The sequence below is a fragment of the Cibotium barometz genome, chromosome 50 (assembly GCF_041138505.1).
Source record: "Cibotium barometz isolate CiBa-2024 chromosome 50, ASM4113850v1, whole genome shotgun sequence".
NCBI lineage: Eukaryota > Viridiplantae > Streptophyta > Polypodiopsida > Cyatheales > Cibotiaceae > Cibotium > Cibotium barometz.
The window spans coordinates 13,497,271-13,515,725 of NC_141095.1; the positions used below are offsets into that span (position 1 = coordinate 13,497,271).

Here is an 18,455-nt window from a genome sequence, read left to right on the forward strand (position 1 = left end):
CATAGCAATTATATCGGCCAAGTTTACGAGCCCAACTTCTCTTAGCTTACAGCAAGATACCTTCAATCTGAGCGCCCATAAATATATCCTTTAGGTATGAAGACCGAGGGATTCGGGATAGTTCTTATGGGATAGTTCTTATGGGATTAATGTCTTCAAGAGATGTTGAACTTATGTCAACTAAGGATATCCATCTCATGGAGTAAGAAAAGTCCTCTTAGTTGGAGGAAGAGCTTGCTATTCGAAAATAATTTGTTCAACGCTCCACCCTTGTGTTGTTATTGCAAGTAATGGATGTGCTCTTTTTGTACGGCCCCCCATATGAGTTGGACTAGCGATTGTGGGGAGCATGCAAACACTCGATAGTTCTTAATTTAGACATTGGATGTGGCGATACGGCTTATGTACTTTGCCAAGTAGGATCCATGCTTGTGGCTTGTGTAGGCTATTATGTGACCACTAGAGACGTCATATGCTTTTTCGTGTTCTCTTTTGTTGTCATATGTTTCAATCTCGATACACATGTCTTGGTGTTGATTCGGACTCCGAAGTGCTCACTATGATGGTATAATTGATTTTGCGTGTGACTTTCCATTTACCAATGAACTCTGAAGGTGTACAAATTATGAAAGAAAAGTTCTATAAAAAAACACATGTAATCCATTCCTAGATGTGTTGAATTTGTGTTGCACACCTGTGATGTTCTCGTTACTCTAGCCTTAGCCTTCTTGTGTGCCTGTTCCTTGAAATGTGTCGCTCAATTTTTTTCCCCACTCGAAAAAGTTTCGCTCGAAGAACGAGAGGACCCGAGAAAGAGATTTGTTCTTTTTTAGCTTCTCGCTCACAATCAGAGATACTATCAAACATTGTTACTTGCAATAACTTTCACATGCACCAAATACGGTATTCTTTAGATCAAACAAAGTTAAAGTAACTTTTGCACTCATAATAATCTAGCAATCTTCAATAATCTATCTAACATATACATAAATAATTACCAATAGTATTGTAAACATGTTCTGCACACACTTTATGTGAACCAAACACATTAACATACATCTGCCATGCATATGCAAATCTGCAAGTACCTCAAATCAATCATTGTGCATAGTAGTGTGTGCAAAACATACACGAAACTAAAATCGCTGTCAAAACTTTTGCGACGAGTATCTATGAAAAAACATTGCAGAGCCAAAAATGAGGTACTCTAGACAACCAAAATAATAATAGCAAGGTCCTTTAAACCTTAAACACAGTATTCATTACACTTTTGCCTCACGAAAGAGGACTCCCAAAGATACGACGATGTCCCCTCTTGGTGTGCCTACTCCCGGTGTCCTTGACTAATAGCTAGCTACACATATTTACTTTTGAATAAAAGAAAAAGAGATAAAGTTACCTTACTCGTCTACCGCTTCCTTTTCTTGCCTCTTGAACTCGTTACGTACCAACGCTCTGATATCATGAGAAGAATGTGGGAGAGAGGGTGAGCTTGAGCTCCTTGTTGCAAGTAAACTTCTTCACACACACACACACACGAGTAGACAAGCAAACTTCTTCACACACACACACACGAGAGTAGACAAACACACAAGAGACCTATCATCCTTACATGGCATCTATATCTGTATGCATGCCTCAATATGAATGGTAGTAGGCTTTCCCTTGTATGAGCTCTTCCTCTCTACCGCCTCTTGTGAGTGAGATCCAAAGTCTAGGACTCCTTTTCTTATATTCATCAAAGCAAACCGAACTCTTCCTCCACATCTATAGCTATGTATCTCTCCAGTGTGATAATGGAGTCACATACCGAGCAACCAAACTAGAGCACCACACAAGAAGTTACGTTTGCAACTCTTTGACGAGTCTCCAATAACACATGTTTCAACAAGCCTAGGTAAGCAATTAAACACACACACACACACACACACAAAGAAAAACCTAATAACCATGTGAATGTATATGTGTAATTAAAGGTAACAAAATATAAGTTACTTTGATGAAATAAAAGAAAATCCATGCTCCCCAAAAAAAAAATGAGGTGCCACAACTATAAAAAATGAGTTCAAGACTATTACTGCTTTTTATAAGAAGTTTAAAACTTGAGAACTCCTATGAGAGATGAGAAGATGGATGAAAAGGAGAAAAGTGTGTGTGTGTGTGTGTGTGTGTGTGTGTGTGAGTGAGAGAGAGAGAGAGAGGGAGAGAAAGAGAGATTGAAATTTAGAGTCTTGCATGTGTCGAGATAAAAAGCATCAAAAAATAAGATATGCTTGTACATACAAACTTAGTGATGAGCAATACTTGAATGAGAATGTGCACGCGCATGCGCGGGTTTGTGTGTGTGTGTGTGTGTGTAATCAAATCAATAATGAGTACAACAAAGCTTCACCAAAGGGTAACACTTCACTTACAAGCTTTATAAGCACTACCCAGTTGTTATATCCATGTATTGGTGAAACTAGTTTGAATCCGAATTCACATCTTCCAAAGATGTTTTCTTTGAAAAAACGTGGTTTCTCAATTCAAAGCATTTTGGTGAAATAGAATATATTAAGGATAGGTGAAGCCGTGCATTGGTGTAGGATGGTTGCCAAATATGATTGTAGAGTAGTATTAGAATAAAGTTGAACCACCTTAACTACCCATATCTATTAGGATATATCATTCTTTCTTATCGATTGGATTCTTGGTAGACACGAGTAAGAGATGTCTGAAAGATTACAAACAACTTCATACTCAAATCTGATAACTAGACAAAGTTGCTTACCTCCTCTCTTTTTTTGTGGATGATGCAAACCTGTAAGGGATAGGGCCAGCAAGCTGTTCCTTCGCTTTGTTTGTTCACCAAGCTGGGTACAGCTATATGAGAGGCTTTTTCAAGTATACAGCTATATGAGAGGCTAACCAGCATAAGGAGAATGTAGAAAGCAGTTGGTTAACCAACATCAAACTAAATATAGCTCAAGAAAAACGCCGGTAAACAAGCAAGACTGGAATTCGAGCTTTGAATCCTGTCGGTAGGATCTAGCAAAGCTTACGGCTAGAATAGGTTTTAAATTGGTAAATTGTAGAGATCAGGCCCCAGTGAGTAAAGTCATGCATAGATTTGGTATGAACAAGCTTTTTTAAGATCTTTGGGACGCGTATACACTACCAGCACTTGCATTATATAAGCCGTATGACACTTTACCAGGATGCCACTTTAACATGCGTGCACAAAGGCTTCATATATTGATCACACTAAGAATGCTCTGCCTGACCAAAGTATTCACCCGCTATTGTCGTAAGGATATTAAGCATGTGAAGCTCTTCATCATCCGATTTCTTTTCCAATCTCAGCTCTGCACATTTTCGCAACAGGTCACGGAAGGCGGCACTAGTTTGGTCGTCAAGTGGAGAATCCACAACAGCTGCCAACGCAAAAAGCCACACTGCTCTGTCATACACAAGATTGCTTTGCTCTTTGAGCCATGACACATGATATCTGAACAGAGTTGCTCTTGAGACCTCGTCCAATCTCAGCAGAACTTTAAGAACAGGAGAATGCACAACTTCACAAATATTCTCTTTAGGAGAGGCGTCTTCATCTGTGGACGATATGCTTGCATCTACAGGCAAATCAAGACGAATTTCACTAGATATACTTGAACCGAAACAAAAAGACTTCCAAACAGCTTTGTTTCGAATCAGTGGCAGATCCTCAACAGTGTCTTCTTGCAGAGCTGACGTATTAGGTAAGGCCTGCAACAAGTCAAACGTGGAAAAAAAATATCAGAATACATACAACCATAAAATATCAGAATACATATCAAAATATAAGAATACATACAACCATAAAAATATGCAGCTACAATCATAAAAAAGAATATCTCAACATGTGGAAAAAGAGAGAACTTGGCAACAGCATAGCTATGATGAGTCCCACATGTCATGTGCATGCACATGGACATGCTCATCCCGTCCATACATGCTGGCCGACTGCATATGGGCCTATATAAAGGCTCAGCCAAGAACCTTTTGGATCATCTCATTCCTTTTGGGGATCTGATCATAGATTAGGACTCTTGGCGCCAGAATTATGTACCCTTTTTGTACATACTGAAAATACAGCTCTCTCTCTCTCTTCTCTCCATCTCTTCTTTGCATTTTGCATCTGTGTTCCTCTGAAAGGTGTTTAGGGTTGAAAGAAGAAACACAGCTTCTGCGCATGGGAGATTCGTATTAGAGCTTCAGGTTCAGCAATGCTAAATATTGATGGTGTCCCAGATGAAGGTGCCCAGTCCAAGGAGAGTAACACCACATGTGTCAAGACCCCCCGAAGCTTGTTGGTGTTCGGCAAACCCAAGGGGAGCGTTTCATGAGAGTTGGCAGCCATTTGGAGCTTCCCGATAGACTTTTACAGAGCACTCCAAGGGATGGAGTTCATCCGAGGGGTGGAGACAAGGATGCCCAAGACCAGTTCAAGGATTCATGTTTGTGTTCAAGGACAGGTCAAGAAGGCAAGGGGACAAAGTGGAACAGATGCATAGATCTTCATCTGATTTGGAGTGAAATAGGAGACATAGCACGGTTTTCAGTGAAAAGGTTGCCACGAAGAGAAGGATGACAAGTTTGGGAGTCCACCTGGAGACAAAGGGATGATGACAATCATCCAGGGTCAGAAGTTGGAATCCCATCATCAAGTTTACCAAAAAGGGATGTCATGTGCATGCACACGGACATGCTCATCCCAGGGCTAATCTCTGAAAGGCAGCAGATAAACAGAAGAATTAGGGCTTGAGCAGGGCACTGGAAGACGCCAAAAAGGATCCCTTTGGATCAGGCCTCAATCAGCCAGGTGTGAGAACCACTCTGGGCTGGTAGGCAGCACTTATGGATTTTATGTCCATAGATGCTGGCCGACAGCAGTTGGCCGGTATATGGGGGTGTCCCAAGGCCTATTTAAAGGCTCAGCCAAGAACCTTTTGGATCATCTCATTCCTTTTGGGGATTTGATCATAGATTAGGACTCTTGGGAGTCAAGACTACCTTTTGGGGATGCCTGTTGCTGCCAGAATTATGTACTTTTTTGTACTATATGAATATACTGAAAATACAGCGATCTCTCTCTCTTCTCTCCATCTATTCTTTGTGTTTTGAATCTATGTGTTCCTATGAAAGGTGTTTAGGGCTGAAAGAAGGCACAGAGCTTCCACACATGTGACACCACAATGGACCACACCCCCACGTGTACCCTGCAAATTTATGTAGACAATCACAGAAACAGACTTGAGAGTAATTTTTCGCACGACTATCAAATGGTGAATGCCAGAAATGTTATGACTCCTGCCCAAGTGCCACTCTGTTTACTCTTTGTATAGAACTTGGGGTTGCAAAGGCAAGCAAGGTGTCCATGGAACAGTTACGAGCTGCAGCTCCCCGCCCCCCCGCCCCTCCCCTCCCACACTTCATCTCCCTCTTCACCCCTCCTGCTGCCTACCTTCCCCTTTGCCCCCTCCTGCCCATCCGCCTTCCCCTCCTTCCCCTGTTTTCCCACCATTGAGCCCCCATCTCCTCTGCTTCCTCTTCCGCCTACCCTCCCCCACATTTGCCTCTCCCCCCCACCTGTCTTCGTCCCTCCGTCTCTTGCACACCTCCCCCATACCTGCCCTTGCCCTTCTTCACCCTCCTGCCCCCCCGTGGTATCATTTTCGCTCCTCCACGATCCCCTTTTCTCCCCCCTCCTCCCCCAACAGGTTATCACACTTGGACCATTGTTCTTCCAGGCAAGAGTCGGCTTCTTTCGTCTTGACCCTTCTAGGAGGACTCCATGGCAGCCACTCCGTCATCCCCGACTGAGGCTGCCACCCCTTGCCTATTTTCTGAAGCGCACCTCATCTACAATCTCCTCGCTTGTGGCCTCTTCACTCGTTTGCATGATAGTTGGGAGCCACCCAGCACACCATCAGATTCAGGATTTGCTACGGGCAGTCCTCATTAGTGAGCCCAAAAAAATCTCTAATATTCATTTTCTTGGGCACGGCTACTCCCAGGTGGAGTTTGAATGACCCGCACCCTTGGACCCTCACCCGGACCCACCCTAAGATCCCCTAGTAGGAGCAGAGGAGGCAGCAAGAGGTCATCCCCCCATCTCTTCAGCCCGGCAAGCAAGAGAGTGCCCCCCCACCCCCTTCTTCCTATCACGTGCACAAGGCAGTGCCATAACTAATCCTCATCATAGTCCCTAATTAAGGCAGTTAATCAGCATATTAGGAGCATTTAGGGCTTCAGCCAGCATGTAGCAACAGATGTTCAGCACATGGCAGCCAGTCAGCATCACAACAGTCATGAGAGTACAAGAAAAGGCACACAAAGCAATGTTGCAGATTACATGATAAGTGCCAAAAGTACAATATAAGATGATCCCTATAATGAAATAAGGGTGGGTTCACACCTAGATTGCACGGGGGGGAAAACCCCCTCTTATGGAGGATAAAAAGTGTCCCGGCTTGTCCTACGGGATTTCACCCATCACTGCCATGACAGAGAAATCTACAAACCCCCCTAGAGTGATGATGTGCACATGTACAGGGAGATGGCGCATCAATATAAATCAAGCAACCAACAACCTGCTGATATAGTCTCTGATCAAGAATCCTAAATGCTATGCTTGGCACCTGTCTCCAACTAGTGTACACACAAGCTTACAATTTTCAAGATCAAAGTTCAAACCTATAAGTAGTCTCTGTATGTATTTTGATTGCACACAAGCTTGCAATTTTCAAGATCAAAGTTCAAACCTATAAGTAGTCTCTGTATGTACTTTGATTGCATCATGACTATGCCATCATCATGCTATAGTATGCATCATGACTATGCCATCATCATGCTGTAAAAACTGAATCCCAAGTAAATACAACTGACCCACATCTCACATCTCACATCTCAAATGATGAATGTAATTCAGCTTAGAAAGCTGAAATCTGTTCCTCATCAAGGCTTGTGAGCAGCACGTCATCAATTTACAAGACGATGACCAACAGACTATCCTGAGTCCTCTTGACATAGAGGATACTTTCACTAGGATTGTTGCAGAAACCATGTGCAACCAAGCATGCATGAAACTTTTCACACCAAGCCCTCGGAGCCTGCTTAAGGCCATATAAGGCTTTCTTCAACCTGCATACTTTGCTTTCCTACCCCTTTTGTACAAAACCACGAGGCTGAGATACATATACCTCCTCGTGCAAGTCACCATTCAAGAAAGCAGTTTTAATGTCTGACTGATGTACATGCCATCTTGATGTGTTGCCAATGCAATGATGGACCAAATGGTGATCATACGAGACGTGGGTGCATCATAATCAATGATGAGCATAACCTTTGGCAACAAGCCTTGTCTCGTAGCCGGTCAATCAATGCTACCATCTGCTTTTCGCTTCAACTTATAAACCCACTTGATGTTGAATGCCTCTTTCCAACAAGTATGCATTAAACTCTTTGGACATGTACTCCTCTCATCTATTTGTACGTAGAGTTTGAATCTTACATCCAAATACATTTTTCAGCCATGAGTTGAAAGTGCTTAATGTTGGAGAATCCACAAGCAAAAGCATAAACTGAACAAGAGAGAGAGTAGAGAGAGCTTGTGGACAAGATCACCTTTTAAAATAGCAATAGGCTTTACAATGGCAATAGGCAACAAGAGATGTTGAACAATGTGCAAGGGAATGGATGAAGTGCACAATGGGAGGCCTCCTTTTATAGTAGGTGTGGAAGCTGGCCGACTACTCGTAGAGCTGGCCGACAGCTCCACAACTCCTAAAATAGGAGAAAATGAACAAAATACCCAAAAATGGGTAGAGCCTATAAATACACAATACATTGGGATGCGCTAATAGTTTAATTCTAACACCCCCTCTGCAGCTCATAGTGTGCAACAATCTGAAGAAGATAAGTTGATGAAGATGCAACCATGGACCCTCTGGCACCGCGAATACTGGAATCACCTCAGAGAGAGCACCCGCCAACCTGTTTCCTCGAAACACCACGAACAGCAAGGAACTTTGCTTGGCTACGAATTCCCACACAAATGTGCAGTGAACTCCAAGGATAGATGATGAGCTGCTGGACACACCACGCCCATAATCCCCAGCAATGGACGGAAAAGTTAAAACACATCACGTCCCAAAAGCCTTGTACAATGAACTCGGAACAGATCCAGTTCATAATCTCTACTACACAAAAGATAACCATGTCCTGCCAAATGTCTAATGCTTGGAATTTAGAATCACGGTTCCCATGCACCAATAAGTGGAGCTGCAATCAGCCCCCCTCTCCTGCCCACAAGCCTCCTCTGGCTGGAAGCACATGGGAGGAACTACATGTATACTAGAGAAGTACAGCATCTGGGTCCTCCTGACCCGAAAGCGCCCTGGGAGCCCTAGAAGTAGTACTAGAAGAATCTGTATCACTCTCATGTGTCGTGTCTTTGCCCTATGAAGACTTGCCCTTGGTCTTGTCCTTCTTCTTGCAAAAACAATCCTTGGGCAGATGCCCTCTCTTCCCACAAGAGAAGCAACGACTCCGACCTTTCTTTTGAACTAAAGTAAGTGCCTGATCAGAACTATTAAGAGACACCTTTATCTTACCCTAAGAAACAAGGACGGACTCTTCCTCCAAGAGTAGGGAGCTAAGATCATCAAAATCCAACTGAGTGGATGTGACCTGGCACCTCAAAGATCAAGAAATCACATCATAGTCCGGGAGAGGCTTGGTGAGGATAAGTGCAGCCATTTGAGCAGAGGACAAAGCAGCACCATTGCCAGTAATAACTGGTCATGGATAACCTTGGCCTTCATGAGGAACGACTGCGTAGAACTGCCTGCAGGGAATAACAAACCGTAGAGTTGCCCTTACAAGGTAACTGCCCTTATCGAGGAATCTCGAGCAAAGAGATCTTTCAATTTATAGACCATACCTGATGAGCACTGGTGAGAGTTTGCATGGCCGGTGATACCTCCTCTATGATGGTCCGCACAAGCATTGAATACACCTTCGAATCTCAATTCTCCCAGTCTTGTAATTCCGCAAGGAATTCATTCTCTTGATCCTGAGTCCACCGCCTAGAGTTCTAAGGATGCTCGGGCTTCTTCTCATTGCCCTGAACAATATCCCACAAACCCTTGTGGATGAACCAGATCCGCATTTGCAGTTTCCAATGGGCATAATTGGGTCCTTTCAACTCGTCATCCTTGTTCGTACAAGGGGGAGATATATCCACAACAACAAAAAACACAAATCTCAACTCTCCAAGACTCCTCTCAAGTGCTTTCCAACGAAGCGAGACTCCAGAACCAATCAACCCCCTCTCAAATCTAAGAGAAAGAGGCTAGACAGCAACAAAACAATCCTAGAACCATGACCAGAAGGGTAGGGACTCGTGGAGGAAGAAGATGTAGAGCCACTTGTCTGGCAACACCACATGCAAGAAACTCACCACAAACAGATGATGACGCAGAAACGCAGCCAAAACACTTCACAAACTGCCTCTGTAGAGCAAAACGCAGCCTTGAGGGCTGGCCGACAGCAAGCAGATGGTGGCTGGACCAGAAAACACAGCAAGGTACCAAAACGCAGCCATTGTAGGGGACTAATCTACAACCGGAGAAGCTATGGAAACAAAACGCACAGTAAAGTAGAAGACGACGAGCAATTTGCAGAAGGATGGAACCGCCTGAACCTAAGCGAGTGATACCATGTTGGAGAATGCACATGCGGAAGCATAAACTGAACAAGAGAGAGAGAGAGAGAGAGTAGAGAGAGCTTGTGGACAAGATCACCTTTTATGATAGCAATAGGCTTTACAATGGCAATAGCCAGTAAGAGATGTTGAACAATGTAGTGTACAATGGGAGGCCTCCTTTTGTAGTGCAGTGTGGGAGCTGGCCGACTGCTCATAGAGCTCCTAAAATAGGAGAAAATGAACAAAATACCCAAAGTAGAGCCCATAAATACACAATACACTGAGATGCACTAATTCTAACACTTAAAGCACGTAAATACCTTTGACTCCTGCTTCAGAGCATAGACCCAGTTGAATCCAGAAGGGTCATCATTGAACGTAACGTACTAGAGAGAACCTCCAATGGATGATACCCTCATGGGACCACATACATCACTATGTATAAGCTGCAATTTTCGGGAGTCCTCACTAAACCATCCTTGGGAAATGGTGTCCAATGCATCTTGCCTAAAATGCAACCCTCACAAACATGCTTGACGGGTGCATCGGCACTGGATGCCTTTCCTGCCTTGAGTGGCAAAAGCTTGGTTACCAATTCTCATTTCCGATCTGTTCGTCCAGGATCGCTCCTCTTGCAGGAGCAAAGACACGATCTCATCAAAAGAAAAGGCATACGCATTGCCTTTCATGAGCAAACGAAGTGTAGTAGCAAAGCCCTGATATGAATCACGCAATGCATTGAGGATGGTAGAGACAAGTGAACTCTCCAGAATATTTTTGCTAGGATTTAGGAGCCTTTTTACGCATTAACCATTCTATTTATGGGATTTTTCGGTGTTTTGTTGTCCAAGGACCTGGCCAACAACGGTCGGGTACAGGTAGGGGCAGTTCCCTAAATCTATAAATAGGCTCATCCAAGATCAGTCGGATTACCATCATGAAGCTTCGTAGGAGGGGATGTCACATGCACATATGTGGACAAACTTAACCCTCTATTTTAGTTAGGATTTAGGAGCATTTTTAGGCATTAACCATTCTATTGTCAAAATATGCAGCGGAAATGATAGCCAAACTTGGGTAGGCAAGAGCAAGTAGAATGCAGAAAATAGACAACACAAGAAACACAGAGAGATAGGTGTGTAAACTCTTCTCTATAAAAAGATCCCGCAAATGACTGAATGAGAAAGTGGTGGGGGCATGGGGCCTATTTATATGCCCCCTGCATGCAGTCGGCCTGCTATAAAAGCACTCCACGACTGCATCAGCAGTCGGCCAGCAGTAAAATACTCCACGAATGCTGTTTCAGTCGGCCAGCCACACGACTGCTGAATGGGCAGTCGGCCAGCCACCAGAGTCTTCTGCCACCATCTGGCATCCCTCCACACCACTAAAATGGGAAAAAAATAGGGAAAAATACGGGGAGTGAGGAAAAATGATAAAACACCTTATACAGGGCGGGCACACCCACAACAGAGGCCCTGGTGTATAAATATAGACAGGAGATGACTTCTAACACCCCCTCTCAGCTCCTGGCTGCGAAATCAACCCAAGGGAGCTGGAGTGCCGCCTGAGCGTAGCCTGAGGTAAAGACTTCGTGAAGAGGTCCGCCGCATTGTCCTCTATCGAACAATAAAGTAGCAAGATGTCACCAGCCAAGATCTTCTCACGTACAAAGTGATACTGTATCTCTATGTGCTTGGTCCGGGCATGGAAGACCGGGTTCCAAGCAATAGCTATACAACTCTGGTTATCGCACTGGATAACTGTGGGCTCCTTCTGTGGAAACCCAATCTCGCCTAGCAGCCTCCGCAGCCATACAACCTCACAAGCAGCACCACAAGCAGCCCGGTACTCTGCCTCTATTGAAGAAAGGGCAATAGTTGGCTGCCTCTTGCTGCTCCAAGAAACTGCTCTTGAGCTGAGGGTAAAACTGTATCCTGAAGTAGATCTCCTCGTGTCTGGATCTCCTCCCCAATTTGAGTCACTCCAACCTTGGAGCCTGACTCCATCCCCTCTTGTGTAAGAGTCCCAGATCCTTCGTACTCTGCAGATACCGCAAGATCCACAATCCTGCGTCCCAATGAGTCTTCAATGGCGTCTGCATAAAAGAGCTCAACAGCCCCACGGAGAAGCTCAAGTCCAATCTGGTGTTCAGCAACCAGATCAATGAACCAACCAACTTCCGGTACTGCGAGGCATCAACTGGCTCACAAGGATCAGTAAACGGTTAACTTTGTGTTCGGGTCCATCGGCGAAGTAATAGGCTTGCAGTTCTCCATCCCAAAGGCCTCAAGCAACTCATGAACATACCGCTGCTGAGAGACAAAAAACCCCCTCTGGGTCTGCCAGATTTCCAATCGTGAGAATGAGATCATCCACATAAAGGATGATAAGCGTGACCATGCCGCGTTCCCGAAAGAGATATAGGTTTGGATCTGCAACCGATCTCTGAAATCCAGTTCGAATAAAGAAGGAATCAATCTTCTGATTCCATGCCCTGGGAGCCTGCTTAAGACCATACAAAGCCTTACGTAACCTGTAAACCATCCCTTCAGATCCTGGAACAATAAAGCCTAGAGGCTGCTCAACATACACCTTCTCCTACAGGTCACCATTAAGGAACGCAGATTTTACATCCATTTGATACACGGGCCCCCTCCAAGAAGAAGCAAGGGCAAGAACGGTCCGAATCGTGGACATCCGTGCTGTCGGTGCAAAGGTATCCTCGTAGTCGATGCCTGGCCGCTGAGCATAACCTTTAGCCACAAGTCTGGCTTTGTGTTTGTCCACCGACCCATCAGACGCATATTTGGTCTTAAAGACCCATTTGACACCAATGACTAACCGCTTCAACGGCCTCGGTACCAACTCCCAAGTGTTGTTCTTCTCGATGGCATCAAGTTCCACCTCCATGGCTTTCCTCCAAGTATCCTGTGAAAGGGCTTCCTTTACGGAAGTGGGCTCTCTGTCCCGCATAATACGAGACATCAAAGCATAGTTCACCTGAAGAAGCTCCGCTGTGTTGCTTTTATCTCGGACTCTATGTGATCTTCGAGGGCCATCCTCTGTGGTCCACTCGGAGGGTAGCTCCGTGACACCTGACTCCCGAAGGGTGTCTAACAACCACCTAGGTACTCGAACAGATCGTTGAGCCTCTTGTGGTCGCGGGGGCTCTACTCCAGCTGCAGGCTCAACCTCCTGTACTGACTGAGGTTGATCAACTGGAATGATGGTCTGGGAATCATCATCAGACTCCTCTAGATCTCCAAGAAGTGGCGGCTCCTCGCGACAGTGGATACTGGAACATGCTCGTCAAAGACCACATCCCGGCTGACAACAATCTCGTTCCTGTCTCGATCATACAACCTGTATCCCTTGGAAAGAGAGTTATACCCCACAAATACAAGCTTGCAGGACTTGGAGTCAAGCTTCCCCCTTTGCTTCTTCGGAATATGTACATACACGTCACTCCCAAAGACACGGAAGTGCGAGACATCAGGTTTCCTGCCAAAGTATGCCTCAAATGGAGTCATATGGGATACTGAAGTCGTCGGAGATCGGTTGAGGGTATGGACAGCCATTGCCACAGCCTCTCCCCAAAGTGGACGAGGAAGATCACGATGCTCCAGCATGGTCCTCGCCATCTCCACCACAGTCCTGTTCTTACGGTCAACAACTCCATTCTCCGAAGGCGATCCTGTATTGGCCAGTTCCCTTTTGATGCCATGATCTGCACAAAATCTGAGAAATACAGTCGAGGAGAATTCACCTCCTTTATCAGCCCTGAGAGTCTTGACCTGAAATCCGGACTCTTTCTCCACCATCACGTGCCAATCCTTGAACCGAGCAAAAGCTTGGTCCTTCTCGGAAAGAAAGTAGACCCACGTGAATCTGGTACAATCATCAACAAGAAGCATAAAGTAAAGAGATCCTCCCAAAGATGGTGTCTGCTGAGGTCCACACAAGTCAGTGTGAATCAACTCCAATGGTTTCGAAGCCCGCCTGGAAGCCTGCTTCGGAAAGGATTCCCTGTGCTGCTTACCACGTATGCAAGAACTGCAACGCCCTTGCCTACTACCAACATTTGGCAAGCCAACCACCATCTGGTCTCGGAAAGCTCGCCTCAATGCATCCACATTTAAGTGGCCAAAACGAAAGTGCCACAAATCTCCGACCTGAGAACCTGTCAACGAGGAGAGTGCAGAGAGCTTGTAGATACCATTCTCCACACCGCCTTCCCAAACAACCTGGCCAGTCTCTCGGTCCCGTAGAGCAACTGAATGCTCCCCAAATTCCACCCGAAAGCCAGTCTTGCATACTTCATGCACTGACAGAAGATGAAAACCCAGAGCAGGGACATAAAGAACACAGGAAGCATGCTTGCCCCCTTGCCGTCGGGAATAATCTCCATCCGGCCCTCACTATGTATCGGAATAGTGGAGTTGTCGCCAATAAAGATGCAACCTGACTGCCGTTTCAGATCCAGAAAGAAGTCACGGGATGAAGTCATGTGCCTGGAAGCACCACTGTCAAGAATCCATTCCCGGGTATCCTTCGCGATGAAGCCAACTGCCTCCTCGCTCGAAGATGATGAACCGTCGGAGTCCACAAATGCCTAAGTCTTTGCAGCTGAGGCTGAGGAATCAGCACTCTTCCCTGTCCGCTTAGAGCACTTCCTCCAGTAGTGGTCTTTCTCGCCACAATCATTGCAGAATCTTTCGGCCTTCAGCTTCTCTCGTTCTGAGTCAGGCTTCTTCTCAGAAGACTTCTCCAGGGAAGCCTTCCCTTTGCCCATGTTGTTATTCCGGCCTTTCGACCGTTGGCCAGTTAAGGCCTCCGAACCGCCGCTATGAGGAGGGTTCGTGAAACGTTCCTCCTGGTCCAAGACCATTGGCACAAGCTCCTCCCAGGTTATGGTGCTAAGCCTGCCACTCGTAATCAACGAGGAATGGAAAGCAGAATACTAAGTGGGACAGCAAAGTGATGGCCATGTCTTCAGATGATATTTCTTTCCCAGCTTGTAGGACTTCCTGCTGAAGGGCCTACAGCTTGTTAATGTGTTCCCGCATCGTCGAGGACTTTGCAGGGTTCATAACCCGCATCTGCACTTCCAAGGAGATCCGTTTCATGGGTGATACCCTGTTATAAAGTGAAGCCAAGTGCTCCCATATGCCTCGCGCCAGCATCATGTGCTTTACATGATTGATCACTTGTGGTGTGCAGTTGAGGAAAATAAATGACCGGAACCTGGCGTTGACACGATCCCACATGTGTGCCTGTGCCTCTCGGTCCTTCCTCGTCGACAGTAACTCCCCTTCCTCTGCTTCCGGCCGTGGAACCCCGATGATGATGAAATCAGCAAGGTCATATGACTCCATCATGACCTTCCAGATGCCGTAATTGGACCCGTCCAACTGACGGTCCACTGGGAACGTGGGGAGAGTCGAAATATAAACGTGCTTCTCAGCCATCTCTAGTAAATCTGCCATCGCGGGGAGAAAACTGCAAGGGTGGGTGGGTGGGGAAAAAAATCTGTAAATCCTGCAAGTGGCTGTCCAGCACCTTTGGCCCGCCTTTCTCTTGCACCTTCTCTTCCTGTACAGTCCAAAACAGTCCACCAATCAGCAACCTAACGCTCCCCCTCTTGCTCAGAAAAAACTCCCAAGATCTATCACGAGCCTAGGGCTCTGATACCATGTCAGAGTATGCAGCGGAAATGATAACCAAACTTGGGTAGACGAGCAAGTAGAATGCAGAAAATAGACAGCACAAGAAACACAAAGAGATAGGTGTGTAAACTCTTCTCTATAAACAAGATCCAGCAAATGACTGAATGAGAAAGTGGTGGGGGCATGGGGCCTATTTATATGCCCCATGCATGCAGTCGGCCTGCTGTAAAAGCACTCCACGACTGCATCAGCAGTCGGCCAGCAGTACAGAAGTCCACGACTGCATACAGCAAGTCGGCCAGCAGTAAAATACTCCACGAATGCTGTTTGGGCAGTCGGCCAGCCACACGACTGCTGAATGGGCAGTCGGCCAGCCACCAGAGTCTTCTGCCAACATCTGGCATCCCTCCACACCACTGAAAAATGGGGAAAAAATAGGGAAAAATACGGGGAGTGAGGAAAAATGATAAAAAACACCTTATACAGGGCGGGCACACCCACAACAGAGGCCCTGGTGTATAAATATAGACAGGAGATGACTTCTAACTCTATTTATGGGATTTTTGGGTGTTTAGCTGTCCAAGGACCTGGCCGACAGTAGTCAGATACAGGTAGGGGCAGTTCCATGAGCCTATAAATAGGCTAGAGGAGTTCATTGTGTAGTCATCTAATCCCATGATTTGTGGGACAGGTCATAGGGATAGGAGATTCCTTTTGGAGGCCATGTTGATTCCTTTTGGAGGCCATGTTGGCTAGGATCTATGTACATCTTGATACATATATGCAGAAAACACTGTTTTCGCAGCAACATATCTCTCTCTTCTCTCTGTTCAACTTTGCGTATTTGCACAGTTCTTAATACATGCAGTTCTTCCGCATGCGACATACATGAAGGGTGGTCATGAGACATCTGTAAAAACCAGTTTATTGTCCAAGTCTAGTCTTGCAGCTCATGATGTCCATGCAGCTACAAGGAGGAGGTGGTGAATGGCATGGTGGGCTGGGTAGTAACAAAAGGTCTCACGATGAACTACAGTTATCCTGGTACCACCAGTGCCCTTCTCACAAACCCGAAACTCAACCCATCATGCAGCTTCTGGGTCTCTACATGAAACTCTGGTTTCTTAGGACCTATTGCAAATTGCAAAGTTGGTTCTCATGCACAATATAGCTTAAATCGACCGACACTGTCACTCCATCGATCAAGTGAATTTTTCCCATGCATCTGTTACATGCACTAAGGTTGATCGTGATAACACACAACAGGGCCTTCTTTAAACCTTTATGTGGTGAGAATCTGTAGCATCACCTTTAGAGAGTAGGGAGAGAGTAGAGAAGGAAGAATGTAGGAGAGGCTAGGGATACAAACTCTTACTCTCCTAGATTTTAGGGGACATGCCTAAAATTTGGACCAATGAGCTTTCACGACTTTGTAGTACCAGTGGATAAAATGTGCACTCCCCCTTCCCTTTTATTGGTCCACCACAAATCCCTTTTAAGTAATAAAAGGATTAAAAATAAAGTAAAGAGGCCCTCAAATCACTATTCATTAGGAAAGTGATTAAAAATAAAGTAAAGTGGCCCTTTTTATATTTCCATTTTCTACTAATGCAATGTGTCCAAATCAAGTTTTTTCTCACATTTCTTATCTTAAACCATCCAATGTTTTAGGGTCATATCGTTTCCAAATAAGACAAGAACTGAAAACTCCAAGAGCAAGTGCACAGCAGAAAAACGCAGAACTAGGAGAGAGAGAGAGAGAGAGAGAGGTGTAACTCAACTATATACACAAGAAAATCCCGAAATACAATGTACAATGTGGGGGGGGGCAAGGGGCTCTTTTATATGGCCCCAAGGCAACCAGTCCGCCTGCTGTAAACTGAATGGGAGAGTTGATTAGGGTTAGAGTTCATGTGTGGGAGACATACACAAAGAGAACAAGGGAGAGAGAGAGAGAGAGAGAGAGAGAGTTGTGGGGATAAGTCAACTCACCAAGTGATGAGTGTGTGACTCCCCCATCACACATGTATATTGCACTAGTACACATAGTGCACTTAGTACATTAAAAGTACTAAGTGTACTATGTACTATAACTTATGGGCTTGTACACACTATAAGGGTGGGCATAATGCCTTTACCCCAACAACCTCCCACTTAAAGGCAAAGTGCCCTTAAATGAAGGAAAAGAAAAATCAGCATGTACATGAAAATATACAACGCCATATCAAGGCTGAAACTGGCCTCATCCAATGCCCATCAAGTGTCTGCAATGAGCAAACCGCTCCGGAGGCAAACTCTTTGTCAACAGATCAGCCGGGTTGTCATCCGTATGAATCTTAACAAGCTGAATTTGCTTGTTCTCTATCACCTCTCTCATGAAGTGATACTTCACATCCACATGCTTCGTCTTTGCATGAAAGACAGGGTTCTTTGCCAACTGGATGGCACTCTGACTGTCACAATGCAACAATGGAATATCCCCTGTATAGCCCAAATCAACCACTAACCGAGATAGCCATAATGCCTCCTTGCAAGCCTCTGTGGCTGCAATATACTCGGCCTCTATAGTAGATAAGACAGTGCACTTCTGCATCCTGGATATCCATGACGCAGCACCTCCTGTGAATGTAAAAACATAACCGGTAGTAGACTTCCGGTTATCTGGATGACCGGCATAATCCGAATCTGTGTAACCATGCACTAATGCATCCTGTTTGCCAACACAAATGCACATATCCTGTGTGCCCTTCAGGTATCTCATGACACCTTTCACTGCTTCCCAATGCTTCTTGCCAGGGTTGGCCATGTATCTAGAAACCACTCCCACTGCAAATGCAATGTCCCCGGCCTAGTAGCAACCATGGCATACATGAGACTGCCACAAGCTGAAGCATACGGAATCTTGGCCATATCAGCCCTGCCACTATCTGACTGTGGGCTGTCCATAGCACTGAGCTTCACATATGGAGGCATAGGAGTACTAGTCTTCTTCCCCCCGTCCATATTGAACCTCTGCAAGACTTTGCCAATGTATTCCTTCTGAGACAAATACAACACAT

General features: G+C 45.4%; 1 protein-coding gene across 2 annotated transcripts in view; it reads right to left on the reverse strand.

Moving 5' to 3' along the window:
• Positions 1–1,068: 1,068 nt before the first annotated feature.
• Positions 1,069–18,455, reverse strand: part of LOC147609824 (uncharacterized) — a 47,486-nt gene continuing 30,099 nt past the window's right edge. Inside the window, exons 4-5 of one of the 2 annotated variants that reach the window (XM_086786978.1) lie at positions 2,771–3,744; positions 1,069–1,455 (exon numbers count right to left, since the gene is read on the reverse strand). In XM_086786978.1, coding sequence (XP_086643104.1) covers positions 3,244–3,744 — 501 coding nt within the window. In that variant the 3' untranslated portion in view covers positions 1,069–1,455; positions 2,771–3,243. Of the gene's footprint in view, positions 1,456–2,770; positions 3,745–18,455 lie in introns of those variants that run through there. The other variant, XM_086786979.1, reaches the window with a different exon arrangement.